The sequence below is a fragment of the Varanus komodoensis genome, unplaced genomic scaffold (assembly GCF_004798865.1).
Source record: "Varanus komodoensis strain SLA01 unplaced genomic scaffold, ASM479886v1 scaffold4, whole genome shotgun sequence".
Lineage (NCBI taxonomy): Eukaryota > Metazoa > Chordata > Lepidosauria > Squamata > Varanidae > Varanus > Varanus komodoensis.
The window spans coordinates 26,803,164-26,825,985 of NW_025335941.1; the positions used below are offsets into that span (position 1 = coordinate 26,803,164).

General features: G+C 39.2%; 1 protein-coding gene across 2 annotated transcripts; it reads right to left on the reverse strand.

Annotated features, from left to right (window-relative positions):
• Positions 1–3,966: 3,966 nt before the first annotated feature.
• POU1F1 (POU class 1 homeobox 1) lies at positions 3,967–22,715 on the reverse strand. 2 transcript variants are annotated; one of them, XM_044442376.1, is made up of 7 exons: positions 22,574–22,715; positions 16,800–16,806; positions 15,918–16,060; positions 10,001–10,246; positions 8,624–8,788; positions 7,100–7,160; positions 3,967–4,180 (listed from the first exon to the last, which is right to left on the reverse strand). In XM_044442376.1, the coding sequence occupies exons 1-7, from the start codon at positions 22,713–22,715 to the stop codon at positions 3,967–3,969; spliced, it is 978 nt and encodes a 325-aa protein (XP_044298311.1). The 2 variants fall into 2 exon arrangements, with proteins under 2 accessions (XP_044298311.1, XP_044298312.1); XM_044442377.1 differs by lacking the exon at positions 16,800–16,806 and having other exon boundaries at positions 15,918–15,983.
• Between the last annotated feature and the right edge of the window lie 107 nt (positions 22,716–22,822).

Genomic DNA, 22,822 nt, shown 5'->3' on the forward strand with positions numbered 1-22,822 from the left:
GGATAAAACAAAATAATGGATATCCTGATGTATTATAGGAAATATAATTCACATTAACTGTGTAGCAAGGTTATAGCAGGATGTGAAAAAGGGTTTCTTCTCCTTTTCAACTGTATTGTGTAGCAAACTCTAAATCGTGTAAATGTAAATGATCAAGAAAATTATTGCTGATTTTCTATGAGACAAAGAAATTATTGTGACAATGTCATCTGACTATATATGGCATCAGTAACAATATTTGTGGACTTAGGTTTCAGTTTTAGAATACAATAATGATTTTTCTGGTTACACTAGGATCAAAACGTTTTCAAGTAGATATACAACTGGGGTTTGTAATTGAAAAAAAAATAGACTTTATATGGCACTAAGACTACTTTAGATAAGTTTTCCTATTACGGATTTTGTAAAAATAAATAAAAGCTTTTAGCTCCTGCAGTGCCATTTTCATTGGATGGATTTAATATTGTAACTTACTGAAAAGCAATTTTAAAACATTCACTAATTAGAGAAGTAGACTGCAGTCCTTTACATACTTGAGAGAGTACCATTTAACACAATTGGCTTACCGCTGAATAGACATATATTAGGATTCTGCTGCAAATGAACATATACCATTTTTGCATTTGTAAACTTAGGATAAATGCACATACAGCATATTTCTGCTTTCCTGTGTTCTTATCCTTGAAGCCACGTAAGAGGGCAAATCATAAGTGTTCTTGTGGAAGGTTGCAGGCATATGAAATATAAAAAAATAAGTGTACTCATAGCTACAATGGGCAAGCTAAAGTGTTAGAAATGTTGCATCAGTTCTGTTGGGCAATAGCAGTGCTGAAAGAATACATGAAAGAAAAACAGTAGCATTGGGGAATGCACCCTGAATGAAACATTAATCAGCTGGACCAACTCACCAATTTTGGATTCTTTAATTATGGTATCAGATTTAAGATTACCATCTCTTCCCATTTAACGCCTGCTGCACTTTGTAAAACAATACAGTTCTTGTCTTCCAATAGCTGTTCAACAAGCAAACATTTAGCAGGTAATCTTTTCCCAACCTCCCTAGCTTTACTCTCCAACCTGCAAATCCTAAGAATTTAAGAAAGCCAATGGTCCATCCAGTCCAGCACTCTGTTCACATAGTGGCAAACCAGGTTCCCTCAGACAGGAATCCCCTCAAACAGAGCTCCTGCCCAAAGCTGCTCAGCAACTGATGTATGCCTCTGCTAACACTGGTAGCACATTGACCTGTGGCTGTGAATTCAATGTGTGAAGCATTTCCTTTTATCTGTGCTCTTACCTTTGCAAAACATAAATGTGTGTCAGGCAACTGTTTAAAAGCATAGGTGCTCACTCAGAATAAAGCTACTGATGAACACTATGGTACCTTTTTCAAGATTCTTCGTGGCATCAGAAAAGGGAAGTAAACCATCAAGTTCTAAGTTTGTAACATTTCAAAATAAATGTTCTGATCCAGGCTTAATTATACCTGAAAGATTTATTGAAATCAGTGAAATACAAGGTAGTAACTTACTGCCTTACTGATTTCAATAAGTCTGTCTAATTGGATCCAACACAAAAGCAATCTTACTAGGACAATGGAAAAGGTAAGCATGTGTAATATACACACTGTTGTTCCTTCCCAAAATGTATATTTTCCAAAGACTTCCATGCTCAGCAGGGCCGTCTTAACGCATGAGCCCCATACTAATCTGTGTAAACCCTTGGAAAATTGGAAAACTTCCAAAATTAACAGTAGTTGTAGTTGTCATAGGGGCCCCAGTGCTTTGTCCGGGGCCCATAATGCTGTTAAGATGGCCCTGATGCTCAAAACACTTAAAGGTACCACCAAAAACAAAAGAAAAACGAAGTAAGTTGAAAGTTTTAAATTGGTTGAAAACTTAAAGAATCCAAGCAGCAAGAATCCAAGCAGTTTAACCATTTCTAGTGCTTGTCTATCTGCTGATAAAAATACAACTTTTTGGATGTTTTGGCTACTTGCACTGTCCTTGCCTTCAGTAAGCTTTGTTCATCTTCCCTTTGTTGTGACCAACTAGAAGGATAGGGGTTTACACTTTCATACTTGTTAGTAAGAGCCCCTTAAAGGTATGCACAGTATATGCTATTTCAGTGATCCTTTCAGCTGCTTTTAGAACAAGCTCTCTAATACACTTTGGCTTTCCTGCGTAAACCAGTGCAGAGATAATTGCTATGTTTATTCCAAGGTATGAAAAGGTAGGATAAGGAGCACGCCTTATTGGGCCAAGTTCCTTTTGGTACAAGCAAGCTTTTAATCCTCACCAGGCTTCTCTACCTTTGCATTTTGATTTCTGCTTAGAGGAAGAAGCTTAAACGTGAATATAAGAAATGTAGATTATGTCTTCTCTATAAGCCTTACCCATATTAAAATTATTGGTAATATTTTAACCAGCAGGGGCTCTCACTGTTTGCTAAAGCTCTACTCATTAGGCCACAGCTACTTTAAGCAGCTTTTGAGTTAAGGACCCTGTCAGCTAGAAGAGTGCTCATCAAACTACAGATAAGCCTGGCCGCAGTAGGAGCTGACGGGTTTTTTCATCCCCCTCTTGCTCCCCAAGTAATCTTATAATTCCTGTAGTATTTCTTTCTCTCCTATGAAATCTCATCTTGCAGGAGGGAAGGCTTCATGCTGTAACTTATTTAGCTAGTTCACTTAATGTCCATGGCACCAATAGAGTATTTGGATTAAAAGACTAGAGCAAACAGAAGTCAGCAGAATTTCTCTGTAGCTGTGGGCTCTTGAATATCCCTTCCATCTTGGCATCTATGATTAGCCTGAGAACTGAAACATGATATAAAGTAACAGGAGTATATGAAGTCCCTATTTATTAACACAATATTCAGAGCTTATACTTCAGGATCTATGGAGCTTCTGAAATACAGATTACAAGTGAGAAAACGCCCCCCACCACCCCATTGCCCCTTGAATAGAGAGAGAAATATTGCAGGTGCCAGCATGGGGAACAGTAGTTGAGGGCATTTCATGCAGCTGTGGTGTTTCACCTCTGCCACATTATTTCATGCCTGATCACTTGCACAGTGATGCCTTTACAGACAAACCAACACAGTCTCCCATCCCATGAGACTCAGCAACAGCAGCCTATTTTTACAGTTGTCCCCTTCCCAGCCTTACTTACTGCAAGCGTTCTGAGCAGTGATGGCTTTATGGAAGTCTTTAATGGGCAACTGAGTTAAAGCATGTCTGCAGCAATCAAATCATGGATGGGTTGAACCGACATTTTTGTTAAGAATTACTAGTGCCTTTATGCAGATCTCATATCTTCACAGGCTTTGCACTGTGTGTGTGTGTGTGTGTGTGGCAATGTACTCCATCCACTGCTGACATGTAAGCCCTGGACGGTTAGCTATGAAGAAATGTGGCCCTTGGGCTGAAAAAGCTTCCCCACTGATGTCTTAGACAGTGTAATGCTCCCTTATCAGCAATACTCTAACATACAACAAATAAAGGCACTGATGAGCTGAAGCAATAAAATATAAAGAGGCACTTTATGGTGGGTATATACAGTTGGCTTGTTTAAGCTGGTTGAATGTTTACCTCTCCTCTCCAGCCTGTCCAACAGGTAGAGATACTAAAATGGGCCAAGCAGTCCTCAGAGCAGGAAATGCATTTGTACCCTCTGTAGGAAGATAGCTGTTTTGTCCATCTTCCACATGCCTGGTATTATTTTAAGGCACTAATTGAACAAGTAGCTACCACCCACTTGCACTTTCTTTCTTAAGGAGATGCCTGGTATTAAGAGTGAAACAACCTGAAGATCATTTATGATAATAACCTGAAAAGCTTTTAAAGGTAGTAAGCATTGCATGCACTCCATTTAGCCCTAGTTTTCCTTTAAAAAAAGATACTAAGTTTTCAAAGTTTCTTGTTTCAGTCAAGAAATAATTTATCTCTAATTCTCAGAAGGAATTCTACTGGCACTCTTGGTGGTCCTTAATAATGGAATTGAAGGTGTTCTGATGTAGACTTGTCTTCACTCTTTTTTCTCGTTGTCTTCGATTGCAGAACCAGACTCTCACCACTTCCTTCTCCAGATTGAGCCCTTCTGCCATCCTCATGATCTCCTGAGAAGAAGGCTTGCTTTGCTCTGCAAAATGATTTTCTAGGGCTTCTTTGGCAGCAATACTAGGAAGAAAAAAAAATTGCCAGTTATATCCTTGATAGAGCTGGCTCATGATACATGTCTCATATGGGCTACTTGAAACACATGGATAAGATTTTTGTGTCAGAAAAAGCATTGCATGCAATTTGTCAGATTCATTGAGCATACTAAGTAAAACAAGTGGGCAGAAACAGATACAGAATAGCAGCTAAAACCCTCTCACGTTTTTCACTGCTCTTAGGGAGTCTTATGGGAAATGGAGGGCAGAGGGAGCAGAAATTACAAAATAGAGTGGGAGAATGACTCTCCAAACTGCCACTGAACAACTGGGAAATAGTAAATTGCTGTATGTATGTTGCTGAAAAGATTAGAATGCTTAGGATGATCTTGAGATGGGAGATGAAATCAGAGGGGCCTTCAACAAAGGTACTACAGTAATAATGGGGCACTTCAACCATCCACACAATGACTAGATAAATGTATGTTCCAGTTCTAACATCTAAATTTCTTGATGTCCTAAATGACTGTGCCCTCATATGCTGTCTCCTGTCTCCTCTCCTCCTGGCTCACTTTCTCCTTCCCTTTACTAGGTCAAGTCCCCAATTTTCAAAAGCAGCCAGCCCAGTTTTGAGAGTGATGAGTGAAGGAGCTCCAATTCTCACCTCTGAGGTTGCTGAACTGTGTCCAAGCTCAGATTGGAGAATCCAAAATATACTTTGGATAATGGCTGGGTGCACATATCAAAACAAGCAACCCGTTATGGTGATCATGGTTTGCATTTAAAACCTCAATGTGCCTGACAGATGATCCAGCCTATGGCAGAAGCTCCCTTTCCAAGCACCATCTTCCTCGCTCTCAGTCCTCCACGCAGTCTCCCAGAGACACCAAGGGAAGGAATGGGGCTCTTCTCTTTGACAGCCCTGATCGCAAGCTGAGTTTGGCTCACTGCTGCTGTAAATCAGTCTTTATCGCACGCCCATGCCCTGAGCACAAGGGAGATGATCAGGTTGCCTTGCCTCCTGCTCCAGAAGCGACCAGTGCAGCAGGGTAGCCTGGAGGTGCCTGCTACACCTGGGCAAAACAGGGACAGAAATCATCTGGGTTCTCCTGAAGAGCAAAGAGCAGTGCATTTGAGCTGGTTCCCCACATGCACACTGAAGGAAGCCCCTCATGCACATGCCGGTGGGAATGGGCTGGATGGTGGTGATGGACACTCCCTGACCTGTGTGAGTGACTTTCCTGGAAGTGACAATGATGGGGGGGGGGCACTTTCTTGCTCCTACTTGCCAGGGATGCGTCATGGAATCTGGCTGGGAACAACTCTTTGGGAAACAGGAGAAAGTATGAGGAGCACAGAGGGAGCCAGCTGAGCAGCACCGTCCCCAACTGGGCTCCACTGCCAAGATGATTCTCCCACTCCTACACATGACTCCTTTCTCCACTGCCACCCAGCTGATCATTTACTCCTGCCCCAAGGAGACTGGGCAGCAGACAGGCAGAGTAGGGATGTCAAAATGGCAGCTGTCAATGGCAGTCTCCAATGAGCTGTTTCGCAAGAGCTGTAACAGGCTGCTCTTGCCAAATAGCTCTCTATTGCTGGCCTTGGTATCACAATGGGCTGTGTTTTCCGGGTTCAGATAATTCAATAAGCCATCATGATCTCAAGAAACCACTGAACAGACCTTTGTTTCTTTCTTTAAGTGGTTTCTGAAAACCGAGCATACCATGCTGAACTGCTACAATGAGATTTGGTTTACATGATGGAACAACAATGGTAGAATACAACGCAACAGCATGACTTGTTGCATTGTATAAACCTACACACTTTATAAAGGCCCCAGGACTGTCCTCTAATTTATATTAATTTTCACCTTTTTCATTGCTCTTGGCTGCTATTTCCCAACTCAGCTTTTGCTTTGGTGAAATTGTTGACATTTTCCCCAGTTCTGTCTCTTTGGGAATGGTTACATGACCATTCCAATTGAAATTGAGGCCAATGTTTCCTGAATCAACCTCTCTCTTACTCTAAATGGGCAAATACCTCTAGAACAATTAATAAAATCAACCTGGTGATACAGTTGTATTTTTGCTAAGATCAGTCTTAGTTATCAGAGTACTTTATTGCTTCATCCATAAGTATTTTATAAGTATTTCTGAAAGGTGAAATTCTATCTTTTTTGCTGTTCTTGTGAGTATTCAAATGCTATATATCCCTTTCAAAGGCAAGTAGGACATACAAACACGTATTCACTCTCATAGATGTAACCATTAATTTGACCACCAGAGGGCAATGTTATACTTTATGCACGATGTGAAAGCAGCAACTTCCCAGAATTCTATTTCTGCCAGGAAGGTCCGATTTGCCACTATTTCAGGTTTTCTCATTAGACTGGGTAAACAGGTATAGATCAGGGTGGACAGACTTCAAGCTAGTGAAATCTATTTCTAGCTTTTTAAAAAAACACCCTGTTTCCACTAACTGGAGGCAAGTGTTTGCAAAATGGCTCAGCGAGGTAGCGCAACCTTAAAATTACAAGGAATACTTAAAGCTTTGGTATCTTACCAGAACCAAGTACTCAGTCTCTTCATACAAGATGCACTTGTGGTTTTCCAGCCTATCCCACCCAAGAGTTTCTTTATTTCAGGAGCTTGACTGTTATTGTTAAACAACTGGAAGTAAGAAACCATTGCATGTCTACTGCAGCTCACTCAGAGATCTATAGTAAATTCAATTTAACTTTTGGCTCACTCCTGAGATAGACACCAGATATATTGCTATGTAGGAGAGAAGCAGAGGATAATAGCCTGGATATTGTGTGTGTGCGCGCGTGCACATGCGCACATGCCTTTTTACACAAATCACATTTTGCTCTGAAGGGGCTGCATTTGTGTTTTCCCTGGCTGAAAAACCTGAGCCAGAACCCAGTTGTATTATTTATTACCTAATTGTTGTTCGGCGCTTTCTTTTCCGTTCATTCACTCCAACCTTTTCATTGTATAAAGCTATAGAATGAAACATTTTTAAAACAAGTTACTTCCAGTGACAAGAGGCAGGGTTATCTCAAAACTATTGCTTCCCTGAACAGATATTTCCAGTGAATTTAATATATTTATATACATATATGCATTTAATAAATACAAGTATTAAAGAAAAATGTACTACCTACTTGTATACATATTCATTTAATAAGTATATGTATTAAATAAAAATGCACCACCTGCCATTGACAGAAACCCCAAGAAATAATGAAATAAGAACTTATAAAAAATATTCTGTGCTCCACACACATTAGGCAATGTGTCTATCCAGTCACATAAACTCCTGTCTATTCCAGATTTCCATGTAAATCTACTCTTCAACTTTATTAGAACCACAACTTAAAAAACTAAGAAATGCAGAGCACCTATACTAAACTGTACAAGGAAGGTAAATAGAATGTAAGGCCAGTCTTTTTAAAGCTGAAACTCAGGATTCAAGCAGAGAACCAGGACAGAGGGAGGCCTCTTCCTAATAAAGAACAAGACTGTTCCTAATAAAGAACAAAACTGGTTTAACCCTGGACTAAAGTGTTCCCTAGTAAGAACCAAATAATGCATGATAGCATATAATAAGATCCGATCCCATTCTCAGGCAGTTGTAAATGCAAAAAGTAGGGGGCCATATGGCAAGATAGCGAGTACATTGTTGTAATTCTACAGTAAGTTTGCTTGGAATGTACCACCTGCAATGCACAGGTGAAAAACCCATTCCTGACCTTACAGATTGAATGGAAGGAGATCTAGTACCCTTCTCTCCATCTTGTTGCATTTTCTGTAAACCAGTTCAAATTCAAAACCGCTCCGCCTGTGAACATCTTGAGTGCATGTGGCCTAATGTATGCTATAACTGTTGCTATAATTTGTACAGCCCTGGTGGCCCAGTTTCGAAGTACTGCAGTCAACCGCGTCTTAAATGTATGGCTAGGCCTTGAATATGCAACGTCCTTGAAAGCACTCTAAGTGTTTCATGTGGGGACACTCCTACATCATCCCTTACGTGTAAACTGGATATTGAGACATTTCCTCATTCTAGGCTTGTCCTGCAGAAGAGGTCTAGCTCCGTTTCTGACATTGACATGGATCTCTCTGAAGTGCTCAGGGAGCATGGGAGATGGAAGCTGAGCCAGACGTAATGCCCACGCATGACCTCACACTGCAACCCTGATGCTCTCCCTGGTCAGGTCCCTAAGTGAGCACACCTTCTGCATTAGTACCAGGAGCTACACACCGTCTTTGGGAGCAAGGGATAGCTAGCTGGAACGCTGGCATAGAAAGCATGGCAGGGAAGAATTAACCCACGTCCTGTACAGGCACTGGGTGCAAGGACTGCACTTTCTGCAAGTATTATTCACTGCTCCACACTGATATGTTTAAAATGCACATAATGAGAAATTAGCAGTTAAAAAGAACCATTAATTTTATTATACCTCCTACTTGTTCTGCTTCCTCCAGCCACTTTGTTAGTATTGATTTTAGTTTGCAAGCATTCTTGAAGCTCAGCTGCAAGTTTTCAAACCGGCAAATCGTTGTTTGGCTGAATTCAGAGCCATGCACAGCAGCCAGAGCTTCTCCAACGTTAGTTTGTGTATAACCTGCCAAAAGAAAACAGATCGGTGTGTTGAAACCAGGAATGCTGAGAGCTGTCATCGGCGTCCTTACATGCATGCATCTGTGTACGTGGCAGAAAGGTGCTCCCCCTTGTTTCTACACGAATCATGATTTTAAAGCTCTTCCAGCAGCTTTCTCTCTTCTAATAATATGAAACTGATTTTCTTTTCATCAGTGAGACCCTGAAAAATTGTTTCAGTTACACCTGATGAAGCTTATGCCATAATAATCTCTAAGAAGCTACACGATTCTTTGATGTTTTTACTGTAAAGGGCTACCATAGTTACCTGTCTGGAAAATGCTAAAAAGTAAAGTTTAGCCATGGTACTATGCTCTCTAGACTTTAAACTACTGTAAAAAGTATGTGTTTCCTATGACTCAGAGAAACACGTACACATTTGGATTTCTTACCTTTGCTTGTTATCTGACCTTGGGGCTGAAGTCCAGGCTCTCCTCCCCTTACCAAATAATCACCCATTTTATTATTTTTTTCTTTATACATATTTCCATTTTCTAAAACCAAATGGTACTTATTTCCAGATAAATGTATCAGTGTAGGAAAATGAAATACTGTAGTCATGATGGTGCATATGTTCTACATATGTTCTAGTGGAATTTGCTCAAATCATGCTAAAAATACTTCCTTCACCTTCCATTATTCACAAATAGTGTGATTTGTGCAAATTTCCTTAGTTTGTTTATTATTGTTGTTTTTATGCCCAATCAGTGGTTGTTATTAGAGATGAAAGCCTGCAGGTGGACTTGACTCTCACACTAGGAAGTCAGCACCAGGGCAAAACTAGCCCAGTGGAACCCAGAGAGAGAAATAATTAAAACCATTTGGATGTTCATCCCCTGCCAGATTCCTGACACATCCCAAGTTGTGTGCTCTGTGAACCAGTACTGAAAAAATAAGCATGGCCTTCTAAATGGACGGGTGGGAAATCCATTACATTCAGGATCTAACCATACCACTGCACACAACTTTAAATGGTTCCGGCAGGGTCATAAATGCAGGTATAAGGCACGAATTCACAACATTCTGCATATGATTGTAAAGGGCAGTTTGGAAGGTCAGTGTCTACTAGTGCTACTGCAAATCAGCTTTGTTGAGCGTTTGTTCCACAATTGGCATACATGGTGCTTTAAAGCAATCAAAACAAAGATTTTCTAAAATCTTTAAACAATCCCCATACCTAGCTTAATTCTTCTTAGCTTAAACTCATTAGCAAACTTTTCCAGCTCCCTGATTTCTGGAGAATCCGTGTCTATGGGTTCCTCAACTGCCTTGTTCTTCTTGCGGAACTCCTGCTTGAAATCAGTGGTGGCAGAGTCATCCCCAAGGATAGATGGGTGCATGGGAGGAAAGCTGTGGCCCAAAGCACATGAGCTAGCACTCAGAGCATGGTCAGGAAATTTATAAAGGCAAGGGGTCAGGCTACCTGTCAGGAAACAAAGCACACCAAAGTATTATAATACCTAACCATCATACAGTAAAACAATGCTTTCTAAATCACATTAGATGTATAGATATATTCTATTATTGCTAGAATATATAACTTGCCATCTAAGAACCATTCTCTAGACAAAGGGAGGGTGGAATGATAGCTTTACAGCTAGACTCAGTTATTCATCTGTCCAACTAAACAACATATTTCTGAATCAAAACTTCTTTTTAAGGAAATGAAATGAAAGCTGGCATTGCCTTGGTTTTATTCAGATTATATTATGAATTTGCATGAACTTCTTGGATGGAGTTTACATTTTAGCAAAGCCTGCAAAAACAAACATTTGAGCTATGTATAGCCAAGGTGATTGCTAAATTTGGAACTTGCAAAAGTTCATAGCTTTGCAATGTTCAAAGCTTTCACTACCAGACCAGTATTTGTACATGAGTGAACATGACAATTTTGACAGACTGAAAATACTAGCTCATACGAATACTAGCCCTATATGAAACAATACACACTGACAGGGGTCCTAGCTTTAGGAATTAAGTCACTTTCATAACTCATGTGTATGGTTAAAATATCTTTGTATTTATAAGCAGTGGTAGAAATACTTCAGCCAAATGAAAAACAGCAATAAGCTTAATTTATCTTATTGGATTCTTTTATGTTATTAACAAGTTTGGTTCTTCCACCCATATATGTCACACAGCTGATTGTGAATGCTTGGAGAGAATAAAAGCTAAAGGTGAGCAAAGAAGATTCTCATCATCATTTTATTACTATTTTAGATAAAACTGAAATTTCAAAAGACATCACAGAAAAATTATATTGCTGTGGTATAGAATGTATGTTCATGTTCTAAGCCTTCTATTTAAGCTTTAAATACATTATAGCCACAAAGTCACAATCCAACCAATTTTACTTTTAAATTCTATGGATTTCACTGGAAAAGGTTTGAAGCTTATCTCAAAAATCCAGTAAGAATTAACCCAGCTCAACTGGCTGTGACTGAGCTCAAGGCAAGCTGCACCTAAATAAGGGAATTAAACTTCTTTCATCCTGCAAGCCCATTTCAATTTCCAAAAGACTCTCAGGACCACATTCCAGTAGTGAGCAGGGCTGAAAGCAAAGGGGCAGGGCCAACATTCAGAAGTGGGTAGCACGTGTTAGCTTAAAACTAAAGAGACAATCTAACCTCTTAGAATGGGTCTGGGGGTATAAAAAAACCCAGAAAACTACCAAACTGTTGGTGGTCAGGGGAAATGGGGTGTGGTCTTAAGAATGAGGCAAAGCCATCTGGGAACTGGGGAACTGTGGCATGGAAGATTAGGAAACTAGGCAGGCTGGATTTGACCAGCAGCACTAGCCAAAGAGCTGTTCATGTGAACAGTCTACTCACATGAGCAGCTTCACACTGAAAGAGCAAGTTTAGGAAAGATCACAGAGACTCCTCTGTGAGGAGGAAATGTTCAGCCTTATAATTTCCTGTTCCTAGAAAAGGAGGATCAATCTTACAGGAGCCTGCTCTTCTGATTGCATTGCTCTGCTCAGCAGATATCTTGTGTGAGCATTTGTGCAAGGGAACTGTTGGGAATTAATTGGAACGTGTTCCCAGTAATACTGAGATCAGGTACATAAATACTGGATTCCAGGGCTTGTCCAAGACATTTTGCTGCCTGTGGCAGTGCATAGTGCCAAAGGCTTGTCATGCAAAAAATACCTCCAAAGAAGATTCTTGGCAGTAAGAACCACACATTTTATCAAATAATGGAAAATGCCAGCACATAAAACTGGCTGGCAGCTGCCTAACGGTAAGGCTGTCTCTGAGGAGTGTGATGGATGCCAGCTGATCTGTGTACCTATAGCACTGAGTGTGTGTCTTTCTTAACTTGGTTTTTCTCTTCTTCTAGGATTCCTTGAGCAAATGAGGCAGAGAATCCAAGGTCACCTCTTTTTTTTGTTTACAACTGTTTTACCATGCAGCCAGGTGTTAGCATTGGTGTGCTGACATCATATTTGGACACAAACTAGCCCTTTTTTGTCTTTGTCAGACGTGCAAAGGAACAGTCACTGCATCCTTAATTTAGGTGTCTTCAGATATACATCTTTAGCATATTTGATCCATGAACACAGTTTCACCTGGTTATCTAATGCATATCTCGTACCAGAGGTACCAATGGGACAAATCTTTTGTCTCTTATAATTTCTCACTTTTCCAATTGTGTGTTTGGTCCTTTAAAGGCTTTTTTTTTTTTAAAGAACTGTTTTTTTTTTCCTTATTCACAGTGCTTTTTTGTCATAGAACGCACCGGAACAGAGTTCCAGCACCTTTTTTCGACAGATTTTCCAAGTTTTAAAAGTAACTTTTGAAAGTTTGATGTTTGGTCCACGTGGATTTGAATTGCCCTGTTGAGTGTAGCAGGTCGGCGGGAAAATCATTAAAACAGTGCATGCGGGCTGCTTGTGTGTCAAATCCGATGCATGCGTACTTCACACTGGTTGTGATGGCGCTGCTAAGGTTGTGGTGCTGCTCAGCTTGTGATTGGTCGTGTGGCCATGCGCTGAGTGCTTACTGTCAGCGGCAACCATTATGTTTCGTTACACAACTGAAGTGTGTGTGTGTGTGTGTACAGTGACTGACTATGTGCGAAAGGTAAATAATTTCATGAGTTCCAGCACCTTTTTTCTTACAAAAAAAGCACTGCTTATTCATAAGCATTTTTGTGCACAGTTGATCAAGTACATGAAATTTTGCATGCATTTTTGCCAAATAACCATGCTCACAAGATTTGCCTACTAATCTAGTCCAGAGAGACATTGTGAGAATAATATGAAAGAAGGAGGAGAAGAATTATGTAAGCCACTTTGAGTCTTTGCAGAAACAAAAAATGAAGAGTATAAATATATTTAAAAAAACAACATGTACATTGTGTAAGCAATTTTCCTTAAAAATTCATTTTTGAACATCATTTTCCTTAATATACACAATTTTGTACATGTTGTTTGGCCAGAGCACTCCAATGAAAAATTTGGACAAATGCAAATGTTAGCTTCACATAGTGGTTAAAATTGCAAAATTAGGTAAGCTTGCATTTAAAAAATAAACTTAATAAAAAATAAACCTAAAGCCCTAGCAAGAAGGTCCAAAACTCAAATCAGTTCTGCATGACAGGAATTGCTGTTCATAACAGAACCCTAAAATTTAATCATATATGAGAAGTAAGATGACACCAAAAGGAATGGACTTGCCTTGTAAAGTGCCAACTCCATTCACAACATTGGGATGGGACATACTGCAGGTCTGCAAAATACGACTTTGGGAGAGACTTGCTGCCAGCATATCTGGAGCTGCAGGCTTGATGCCTATTAGAGAAGATTTGTAGGGGAGGAATTGAGGCATTGCAAAATAGGTGAAGAATTCCACTGAAGTCCTGGTTTATGGTAGAAATAGAAGACACAAACATTCATGCAGTTCCTGAGGAGGAGAGGTTTTAGCAAACCGAATAAATGCATCTTTATAAATAAGGAGAAGAAGGAGAAAACTATCTCAGAAATACCTGGTTAAAAAGACTCTTCATCATGTTTGACATGGGATGACTGGTAGTTCTAGCTAGTCCCCAACTGTATCATAAATAATCACACAAACATTCAGCACCATAGTCATCTCCTTATCAGCAAAGAGAAAAACCGAAATACGAAGTCCAATATACATCACACAATGTAAGCAAATCTGCATGGCACTATTTCTATTACTTTGCATCTGATAGTGGGGTGTGATGGACAGAGAGTCAGGCTAGATATGCAGTGACCCAAATTCCAATCTGTACTCTGCCATGAAGCCTTCTGAATGATCCTTTCCTCAGACTCACCTACCTATTAGGGCTGTTGTGAAGATAAAATCTTGTTTACTCCTTGTGTTCCTTGGAGGGTAGATGGAATATGAGTACAACATCATTCATTTTTTTCTGCTAGTCATGGGAAGATGTAAACTCTCTGGACACTGGAAATCTTATTCAGCAAGTTTTCTTGCTTCTAAGATTTCACTTGGTATTTTTCCTGCAAATCTTTGCAATCATTTGGCCTATGCATTTTTCCTGCAAATCTTTGCAATCATGGCTTGCATAATCATGAAAAGCATAATCTTAAACTCTTCAGTAGACACAGGTTCTTTCTAGATTCTGTATCCACATGGGATTTCCATTATGTTTGGTCCGGACATAATGACTACTCAATTTTTAACAAAACAAATCTGGATTATTTGGGAATGAGCAAGTATGCTGCTGTACGCTGTTTAGTTGTTCCTGCTGCAAGCAGGAGAAGCTAATAAGTTCTGTGAAAAACCAGAATGCTGCATTCCTGAGCTGATTACTTGCTCCCACTTGCCACCAGCAATTGGTCAGTGTATACCACCATGCTCACTTAAACCGCAGCAATGCAAAGCTTGGCAACTCCCCTGGTTTTCATGGCATGCAAACTCAGCCTATATATTTCAGTCAATTCTAGGATGATTAATCAAAAGCAACTTGAACAGCACTGCAAGTGCTTGCAGTTTTCAAATCACAAGGATCAAACTGAATTTCTGTTCATCACTTTCTTCCTTTCCCTTGTACTTTTTTCTTAAGAAGGCATCAACAAATTAACAGTCATAATATTGATCTCAAGTTTAAGCACGTTTCATGTGTTACAGGCACAATCTAAATAACTGTGGACACAAAGGGGAGCAAGATCCCACCACTGGCTCCACCTCTGATACCACATCTTTCAAAAGTCCCCCTCCCTGGTCATCCAGGCATTCAGAGGACATGGCTGTAAAGGGGCATCTACCCCATGTAGACACTGTTTGATGGACAGCTGCATGGAACCTGCAGATGGAAATGTAACGAGGCCAATGAACATTGGAACGCTGGGGACAGTAACACAGTTCTGGTCTCCTTTTCATCAATTTTTCCCCCTAAATACTACTGTTGCATGGAAAATTATTAAGGAAGATCTAGAATGATAAGCTTGCATCACACAGACACTTCCTATACACTATAGGAAGCTATGCGATGCTCAGTGAGCACATTTAGAATGTTAAGAATATTGTGGGCAATCTTACAAAAAAATGCTCATAGAATTGTTCTTTCACACAATGGGAAAGATTTGGGGACTTCACTTTTCAGTCCCCATTTTTTTCTGCTCAAATACTAAGAAATCTAGAACATTTACTATAAAGCCCAAAATCTAGAAAGTTTACTATAGAAAGAAAATTGTGCAGATTGAGAGAAGTAAGACATTCTTGCAAACAAAGATGGAGCTGGAAGCTGATAATTTGCTTGGTAACATGACAACCTCCCAGGTTTTTTTTTAATACAATATTTGCAATATTTGAAAAAAATAAAAAAATGAAAAAATAAAATAAAATCAACATCAGGAGGGGCACCAATACACTACGGACACCATGTTGGAGACTAAACTTCTACTTTTAGTAATTAAGAATATTTCCAACCACCATCATTATGGACTATTTAGGTTCAAGGGGCTGATGCCAATTTTTGTGATGGCCCCAGGTAGGTAATAGCTGAAATCCACTACCTGTTAGAAACGTCTTTCACTGCTCAAGTGAAATAGCTACAGATTAATTCTGTTCAAGGCACACATATTTCATGAAAACATTTCTTACCTGCCATCACACCATATGCAGCCTGCTGATTTCCATAATGACAGGAAGGGACCGAATAATGTAGACCTGATAGAGAATTTTCCAGAGTTGCCACGGAGAAGCATGTGTGGAAACATTTAAGTGTTGGGATAAAAGACAAACAGATGAGATTGGTTAAAAATGTGTAAGGATTTGAGATACTTTCCATCACATTATATCAAATTACATTTACCTTTTGGACCTGTCTTGAGCCTGCACTCTACCCCCTGGGGAACTTGTTAAGTATATGCATTAATTTGATCCAAACATGTGGTGAAGGAAACATGTCGCATCATGACTGCACCCAGATTTTAACTCATGACAGATTTTCTGTACCAAGGCAAAACTGTTGGTGGTAGTCTGTCTGAAAGCTCAGTAAATAGAGCCTACATTTGAGCTGGGAAGATGGTATAGAAAGCAAAGGAATATTTGAGCGCATGTGTAATTGTGAATGCATGCATTCATTCCCACATTTTCACATGCCAGTGTCATCAAGTGAATTAGCTCCCTCATGGCTTGTACTTTGTAAGCCGCCCCGAGGCTTTTTGCGAAGGGGGCAGCATAAACATGCTTTAAATAAATAAATAAAATAAATAATAAATGGCTCCAACAAGAACAGCAGGGGCCAGAAGGATTGCACCAAAACAAAACCACATGCAAAATGAATGAATGAATGACACATTCCCAAATTGCCAATGGCAAACATATCAAACACAATATGCTGCAGAACGAAGTGCTCCATCAGGGGCAACAGCCTCAGATTCCTGCAACTGCCCAACATAGCTTCCAAAGACTGAAGGCAATCATTCTTACACCATCGGGGTCACGTAGCTCTGACAAAGGTTTCCCTGATGAAGGATTCCAGAAGGTACTAGGTTCAGTTTTAAAAACAAAACAAAACACACAGGAATCTTTGAGAATAAATATTCTTTTTACATTCTGTCCTACATGATGAACCATAATCTATTCTAGACAGTAATTCATTTTATTATTAAACACCGCCCCAAGGTTTCGGCAAGGGGCGGCATAGAAATGTTATAATAATAATAATAATAATAATAATAATAATAATAATAATATAACATTTTCAGACAATCAACCTATTTTTCCCAATCCAATATGCTCCATGCCTTAGTTCCATGAATAAGGGCAAAAATCAATATTTTTGTCAAACATAGTTAGAACGGTCTGTGGTAAACTGCTGGGCAAGAGTGAAAGATTCTAGTGCTTTTGTAGTTGAATGTTATGTTTTGATTATTTTTATTTTAATGATTTTATTTATATTAGGTTTGAGAGGGCTTCTTGCCCTGAACTACACAATAGAAATGTTTAAATAAATAAAAGAACAAGACCATTGAGGGTTTGATAGAAAAATGTCCTGAAACTCCCAGCATGCATAGGATTGCATACTAATGTACAAAAGAACACATGAAGGAGGAATGTGGGTTACCCCACGGGTGCTGCCCAATACCTCAATTTATTCAAGGTCCTGCTGGGACAGAAGCTAATCATGCAAAAATGGCACTGGATGCAGTATAAAAGGGACCTTGAATGTGTGGTGGTTGGAAACAAGTCAGTTAGTGCACCCTTGATCTTTCTTCTCCATTCTTTCATGTGTACACATGATCAGAGGAAGCTGTCGAGTCCTATGTCAGTGGGGCCCCTCATCCAATGCAACTTTTGCCCCAGCTTTAGAGGAACTATCCATCATGTTTCATAGCAACAAACCTATTTTGGGGGTGGATTTCAGCACCATGGATAGCTCCTGCAAAGCTCCTGCTAGGCCTGTACATGAGGTCTGTCTGCACAGGACTTTGGGATTACTCAAATGTTGCTATGTTGCATTCCATGTTACACACACAGAGGGCCCTATAATGACAGTCATCTATTTTACTCTAAACAAAGCTGTTTGTTTTAATCCTTGCAAATGCAAAGAGAGACATGTGCCATTCATAGTCTTAATCCTTCTCTGTGAAGCATCCAAAATCCAAACTACCAGAGACGTCTTGACTCCACAGTCTGATATTATACTGAACCATTCATACGATGTGATGCACAGGGTTACTCTCTTTGTGTCTGAGTATGATGCATGAGGGTGGGTATGAGGGGAATTCACCAGTTAAAAATAAATTGCTCTGTCCTAAGCCATTCCTGATTTTCATTCCTTCAGCCACAGATCTTGTTTTACATGCTTGTTCAAGCATTAAAGCAGAAATAAATATATTCCAAAAATAAATATATTCCTGGAAAGATTCTATTTCACATTCAATTAAAACCTTTGCACAATACCTTACTGGCTCCTTTGTTTCTTTTGAATGCATAAATTGGTTTTCTGCCATATAACTACAAAAGATTTAACTTAATGGTCTTTGAAATAACTGGATATAGTATGATATGATATACTTTCAGGGTCATCTTCTTTAATAAGTGTCTTGAGACTTCTCTAAAAAATTAAAAGCTAGAACTCCCAAAATCATAGCAAACTTCAAGAACAGAAAGGAGCCTCTGTTTGAAGTACCTGCAAGAGAAAGGAAAGTGTTGCTGTGTTTCTGTCTCTGAGCACAGTGACTTTCATGCCTCAATTATGGAATTCCTTTGGAGGAAACAGGATGAGGGACAATGAGGAACTCATAATAAAAGCTTTTGTCTGTAAGTTTTCGTTGGAGCAGATCTCTTCTGACAAAAGCCCGGTATCGTATAATAGAACAGAGGCACAGGAAATTGGAGTTCTAGAGCCCAGTCATCCATGAAGTTCACCAGGTGACTTTGGGCCAGTTACTGACTCTCAACTTTACCTACCCACAAAGTTTTTGTGAAGAAAAAAATGAAAAGGAGGAAGATTATGTAAGCCACTTTAGGTTCCTTGCGGGAAAACCGATTTCCTATAAAATATATATGGGCAATCAAATCCCAAATTTTTGTGCACAGATTTAGCAGTCTTGAGATAAAAAAGAGACCCTTTTGTGAAGTAAAATTACTTAAAGAACATAAAGCAGACAGTAGATATAAAAGGCAAATTCTTGCAAAGGGCAGGTATAAGCACATTGATCTGTACTGGGACAAATGCTTTTGAACTTGTTCATAAATTATAGGACAAAAGTGTACAAGATTATCCATGGTGTGGTAAATGTGAGGAGAAAGACATTTTCCCCCTTCTGTCACAAAAGAGGGCATCAATTTGCGTCACAATTTGCAGAAATTTATAAAATATTTATTTGCATGAATATATTTCACCAGAGCTGAGGAGATTGATCGGGTAACCTGCATGCCAGTCCACACTTCTGTCCAGGTGCAAACCACTGATGAGCGACCAGAAGGTTGCTGTTCTCCCTTCTCCACCTAAAATCAGACTTTGACCAAACAACCCAACAAACACAGAATATCTTCAAACATTGCTCAGTTCTTTGCTGGCTCTCCAAAAACAGAAGATTTCCTTCTGCAAAACAGGATGCTAGGGTACCGAAAAGTTAGAACCTTTTTGGAATTCTCCCCATTTTTGTTGAATTAGCCCCTAGATGCTCATTTGTCCTGTTTCTTTTCAGATTTTAATTAGTTTATGAAGCCTGTCTTATTTCAATGTACATCCATAATGGATTTATTCCCATCTCCAATATGTTAGATAGCTGTCAGAGTTTTTCTGTTGCTTCTATTAATGTATTTTCCCCTTCTGCTATGGGTTGGTTTATGTTTCATTGTATTTTCTTCATAATGTGCAATTTGAAGTCTCTCTGTTTTGCTTAGTCTGTAGTTTATAAATGATTTACATAAAAATGGGTTTAAGTGAGAGCCAGTGTGGCGTAGTGGTTAAGAGCATGGGACCAGGACTCAGACGACCTGGGTTCGAGTCCCCGCTCAGCCATGCAGCCAACTGGGTGACTTTGGGCCAGTCACAGACTCTCAGCCCAACCTACCTCACAGGGCTGTTGTTGTGGGGATAAGATGGAGGAGGAGATGTAAGCTGCCTCAAGCCCTTTGTAGGAAAAAGGCAGGATATAAATTGATAAATAAATAAAAAATAAATAAGTTTCTTCACATTAAAAAACTTCATAAAAGCAAATTACTGAAATCATGTAGGGGCAATGTGGGGTGGGGGGGGGATCAAATGGCAGCTCCCACTGAAATGCCAAGCCTTCTAGCATGGAGCAAGTAATCGTGTAGGCACCATCAGATTGTACCTTTTCAGCCCAACAGCTTGTAAGACTGACAACAGGTGAAGGGTTTGGGGCCATCTTTTCACTAGAATAGAAATGGAAACATTGTCAGTTTCCTGTCACCAAAACATATTATGAAGAAAATTTAAGCAAAGAGAAACGTTAGAATCCCTGAATAGGATCCAGATTTAGGTGCCTGCACTTGGACTGGAGAAAGTGAACTTCCGCTTGCCTTCATCCCCCAGGTACCCCTTCCAGGCTCCTGAATATGCTATACAGAAGGGCACAGGTTTACTAAAATTAAACAAGGCAATTTCTTTGAATTGAGCCCTTCCATCAAAGACAGATACTTCCTGGCCGCAACCCTTCTCATTTTTAGAATATTATTTTGGAGCATTAGAATATTTAGACTATTATGGTTAAATATTATGACTATTATTCTATATATGTAGAATAAAATATACACACTGTTTAGAATATTATAATATTTTAGAATATTATCATCATTGAGAATGGTCAAAGAGATCCTTTCAGGCACATGTTAGGGATAATATTACTTCCATATAAAAATAAATATAGGATAACAATTTAATAGTTAATTTAAATATTAAAATATCATTGTGACATTTTCTGTTTTGCCACTTCAGTGCTTTGAAACATATTTTGTTGGAGGCAGGTGTCAATGAAACTTTGTGCATGAGAATTCAACTATCTTATAGTTCTTGCTATAGCCATTGTTATGGGCCAGAACAAAATGATCCACAGACCAAATTCCCACTGCTATTGATGAGAACTATGCTACGAAGAAAATAGCACAGAGAGGATGCAGTGCTATGGACTGTGCCTTCACCACTTGAAGCTGCTGTGATTCTAAGATGCTCACGCACTGTTGGGCTGAAGCCTGCAATGCAGGACAAGTGACAGAGGCCATGTTTGCCTCCCTGTCCTCCCATCTCCTTTAGCTGGAGAAACATTTGAGCCTATCTAATAAGAAAACTTATTAGAGAGAAGGAGAAGGAAGAAAGCTGGAAGAAAAGAGTCTTGAGGAAGTACTAGAATAATTTGTATTCTGCCCTCTCCAAAGCCCTCTCCTCTCTGCCACTTTCTCCTTATTCAAGGTCACTTTCCAAACTCAGAGGAGCCAAGATGGTTCCTTCCATGCTGGCTATTCCCATTCTTTCTTTCAAGGTTGGAGCTCTATTTCTGTCTGTAAGGGGCTTTCCTGGGCCATTCTATTATTGCTGGGGCCCTTGCTGAGGGAATATAAAATGGCTCTCTTAAGGCTTAATTATTATAAGCACTTACTTGGAAGATTACTGAACACTAACTGAATACCTTGAGACTTAATGTAAGCAAGCAAGCACAGGACCAGGCTGTAAAGGAAGACAAATATAGTAACCATTTTTCTAAGAAAACATCCTTAAAAGTAGGTACAAATCAGCCCTTATTTGCATAGAATGTGCTATTCTGAAGTACTATTCCAAAATACTATTCTTATTTGGTTGAATATTAAAGGTTGAATTTTAAAATTGACCATTATGCAAGGATATATTGACAAGGATATAGGCTCATAGGATGGATGTCCAATTTAGAAAAGGTTAGCATAGAAGAACTCTCACATGAGTTAGGGTAGCAAAGATGTAACTGGTGACTTAATCAAACTCATAGTGTTTTGACAAATAGCTAGCTTTTCTTTGATAAACATGTTCATGTTCACAAAAGTCTTCAGTACAGCAAGACATTTGTAAAACTATGAATATTAATTAAGTTAATAACTTTTTCTATGTTCTGTGAATTGAATTCATTCCTAATAAGTTGCATAATACTTCAAAAACATCAACTAATACATTTTACTATAGGATGCAAAATATTTTGCAGGTCACAAAATACTTTAATGCTTTTGAATTTTTTTAATTATAAAAATTAGTAGCTAAGGTTGTCATTCTGGAAAGTGCTACTGAAAGCAATTGGTTTTATCTCTGAGTAAATTAATTCCTGAGATAGGAATGCTAAAAGATCTGTAAATGTTGGGTTTATTGACATCTTTACTCAACTCTTCAAAAAGGCATAACTTCAATTTACCCATCCAGTAGTAGGAGTTTTAAATAGGTGGGAAATAAGACACCAGATTCATGCTGATGTAAATTATCTCATTGAATAATTAGATTAAATTTTTCAAAAATGTTGGTATAAAATTATATTGACGATATTTCTAATATTGATTATCCAATTTAGCAGATAGCTTTTAATAGAAAGTGAGCATGGCAGGCAAAACACACTCTAAACTAAATGACTGTACAGAGAGTTACAGAGCTGATGTGCCATTTGGTTTACTTTTTCTTAATCATTTGGTAAGTTAGATCACACTAAGTAGCTCTTTAAGAACCTCCCTTCCCCACAAAAGCACTTGCATAGCAGATGAAAAGTGCAAAGGCAGTAAAATGGAACATCGACAAGAACAACAGTCTTATAATTTTTAAAAAGTACCTGTAGACACCACGTTAGTAGCATGGTTGGAGACAGGTAAGCATTCTGCAGCGCTATGATGCATTATCAGAGGCAGAGTGGGAGACGAGTCAGAATTCAGAGGGATGAAGGTGTCAGCTGAAGAAAAGACTTGACAACTCATTCCCACCAAAAGGGGAGAAAGGGAAAAAAGAGCAATGAAGGAGATGCTTTGCCTTGCTTTTTGCCTAGGACTACCCAATGAAGTTCAACTTCAGTTGGCAACCCTTC